This window comes from Rhagoletis zephyria, unplaced genomic scaffold (assembly GCF_001687245.7).
Source record: "Rhagoletis zephyria isolate East Lansing unplaced genomic scaffold, Rhagoletis_zephyria_1.1 Rzeph_scaffold_00810, whole genome shotgun sequence".
NCBI lineage: Eukaryota > Metazoa > Arthropoda > Insecta > Diptera > Tephritidae > Rhagoletis > Rhagoletis zephyria.
The window spans coordinates 53,036-54,465 of record NW_016157894.1 but is presented as its reverse complement, the minus strand read 5'-3'; the positions used below and the strand labels follow the sequence as shown (position 1 = coordinate 54,465).

General features: G+C 31.6%; 1 protein-coding gene across 1 annotated transcript in view; it reads left to right on the top strand.

Moving 5' to 3' along the window:
* The first annotated feature begins 526 nt into the window (after window positions 1-526).
* Window positions 527-1,430, top strand: part of LOC108361654 (uncharacterized) — a 4,347-nt gene continuing 3,443 nt past the window's right edge. The window contains exon 1 of the mRNA XM_017614337.1: window positions 527-1,039. Coding sequence (XP_017469826.1) covers window positions 935-1,039 — 105 coding nt within the window. The 5' untranslated portion in view covers window positions 527-934. The remainder of the gene's footprint in view (window positions 1,040-1,430) is intronic.

Genomic DNA, 1,430 nt, shown 5'->3' with positions numbered 1-1,430 from the left:
AAAATAGGGAAAAAACGCAAAATCGAGAATTCTTCTTAATTCTCTAAGATATCTCTTTAGAAATATTAATAAGAAAAATCTTATTAATCACATTTTTAAAACGCAATTAGCAAAACTGCGCAACAAATAAAACGACCCATAGAGAAATCATTTTATTTTTCGGAGATGTCTCTAAAAATTCAAAATATTTTTTCCGTTTTTTCTTGTCATTTGCATACATACATACGTATGTACATATATGTATGTACATTCTTACATATGCCTGTAAGTGAAGTACTTACAACCATATGCAGCCAATGATAACGGCTCTTTGCGTTTTCCCCTTAAGCGTAAGGCACATTAGCGCGAATCTATCGTTGGGAATTTGTTGCAAATTGGGCTATTGGCTTCAAATCCTCATACGTGTGCTCACTTTCGCGTTGAATTCGGATGGGTAGCATTGTTGTAATTTTTAGCTTTGCGTATTCGCAATCTCAGATTCGCGCTAATGTGCCCTTCGTCTTATTACTTTTTTCTCGCTATTTGCATGACATACATACATGCGTATGTACATACTTACATAGGCATGTATGTAAGTGAAATATTTTCGAAGCCAATAACAACGGTACTTTGCATTTTATATTATTTCTATTCGATTAAGAAATTACAAAATGCTTCTTGTTTTTTAGTTTTAGTTCAGCAAGGAGTGAGTGCAGATAAAAGTGCTAGTAATAATTTGATGATCTATTTTATATACTATATTTATTACTTGAATTAATTTCGGTTATTACATCGCCGCTAATTATTTAAAACAATTAAATAATGGACCAGACAATAAATATGTGTGAACCGTGTATTGAAACGATGTAATTATTTAAAATGTGGGACTTAAGTGACGATGTGTGTACTCTTTTAAAAGCTCATGGAATCACTACATTCCTAATTTTGAAAAAAAATGGAAATTGAAGATGTATTAACGCTTTTCAATAAATTTGATACGAATTTCTTTGGCGAAATGTTTAAGTTCAAGGCGGGGCTTAAAGAATGGCGAAATAGTATGGTAAGTAATTGTTCACAATACACTCCTTGTGATTTGAATAGCGCACCCTTTTGAGCCTTAGTATTTACGGGTTTTCTTTTGTTTATTTAATATTCATAAAAAACTATAGCATATTGTGTAACAAAAACCATTGAGATCCGATATTAAAATTTTGTACAAATTAAAAAATTTGTTTTTTGTTATTTTTTGGCCTTTTAACAATTATATTCAACAATTTTATAATGAGCTCGAGGCCATTTTTTAAATGAAAATTTATTGTGGAAAAGCAACAATAATTTGAAAAAATGGTAGAAGTGATAGCTATTTCGGAAATCACCACATTTCCTCATCAGACTTCTTTCAGTAGGATTCGAACCGACGATCCCACTGACTCAGCCAGTTGCCTATGCAC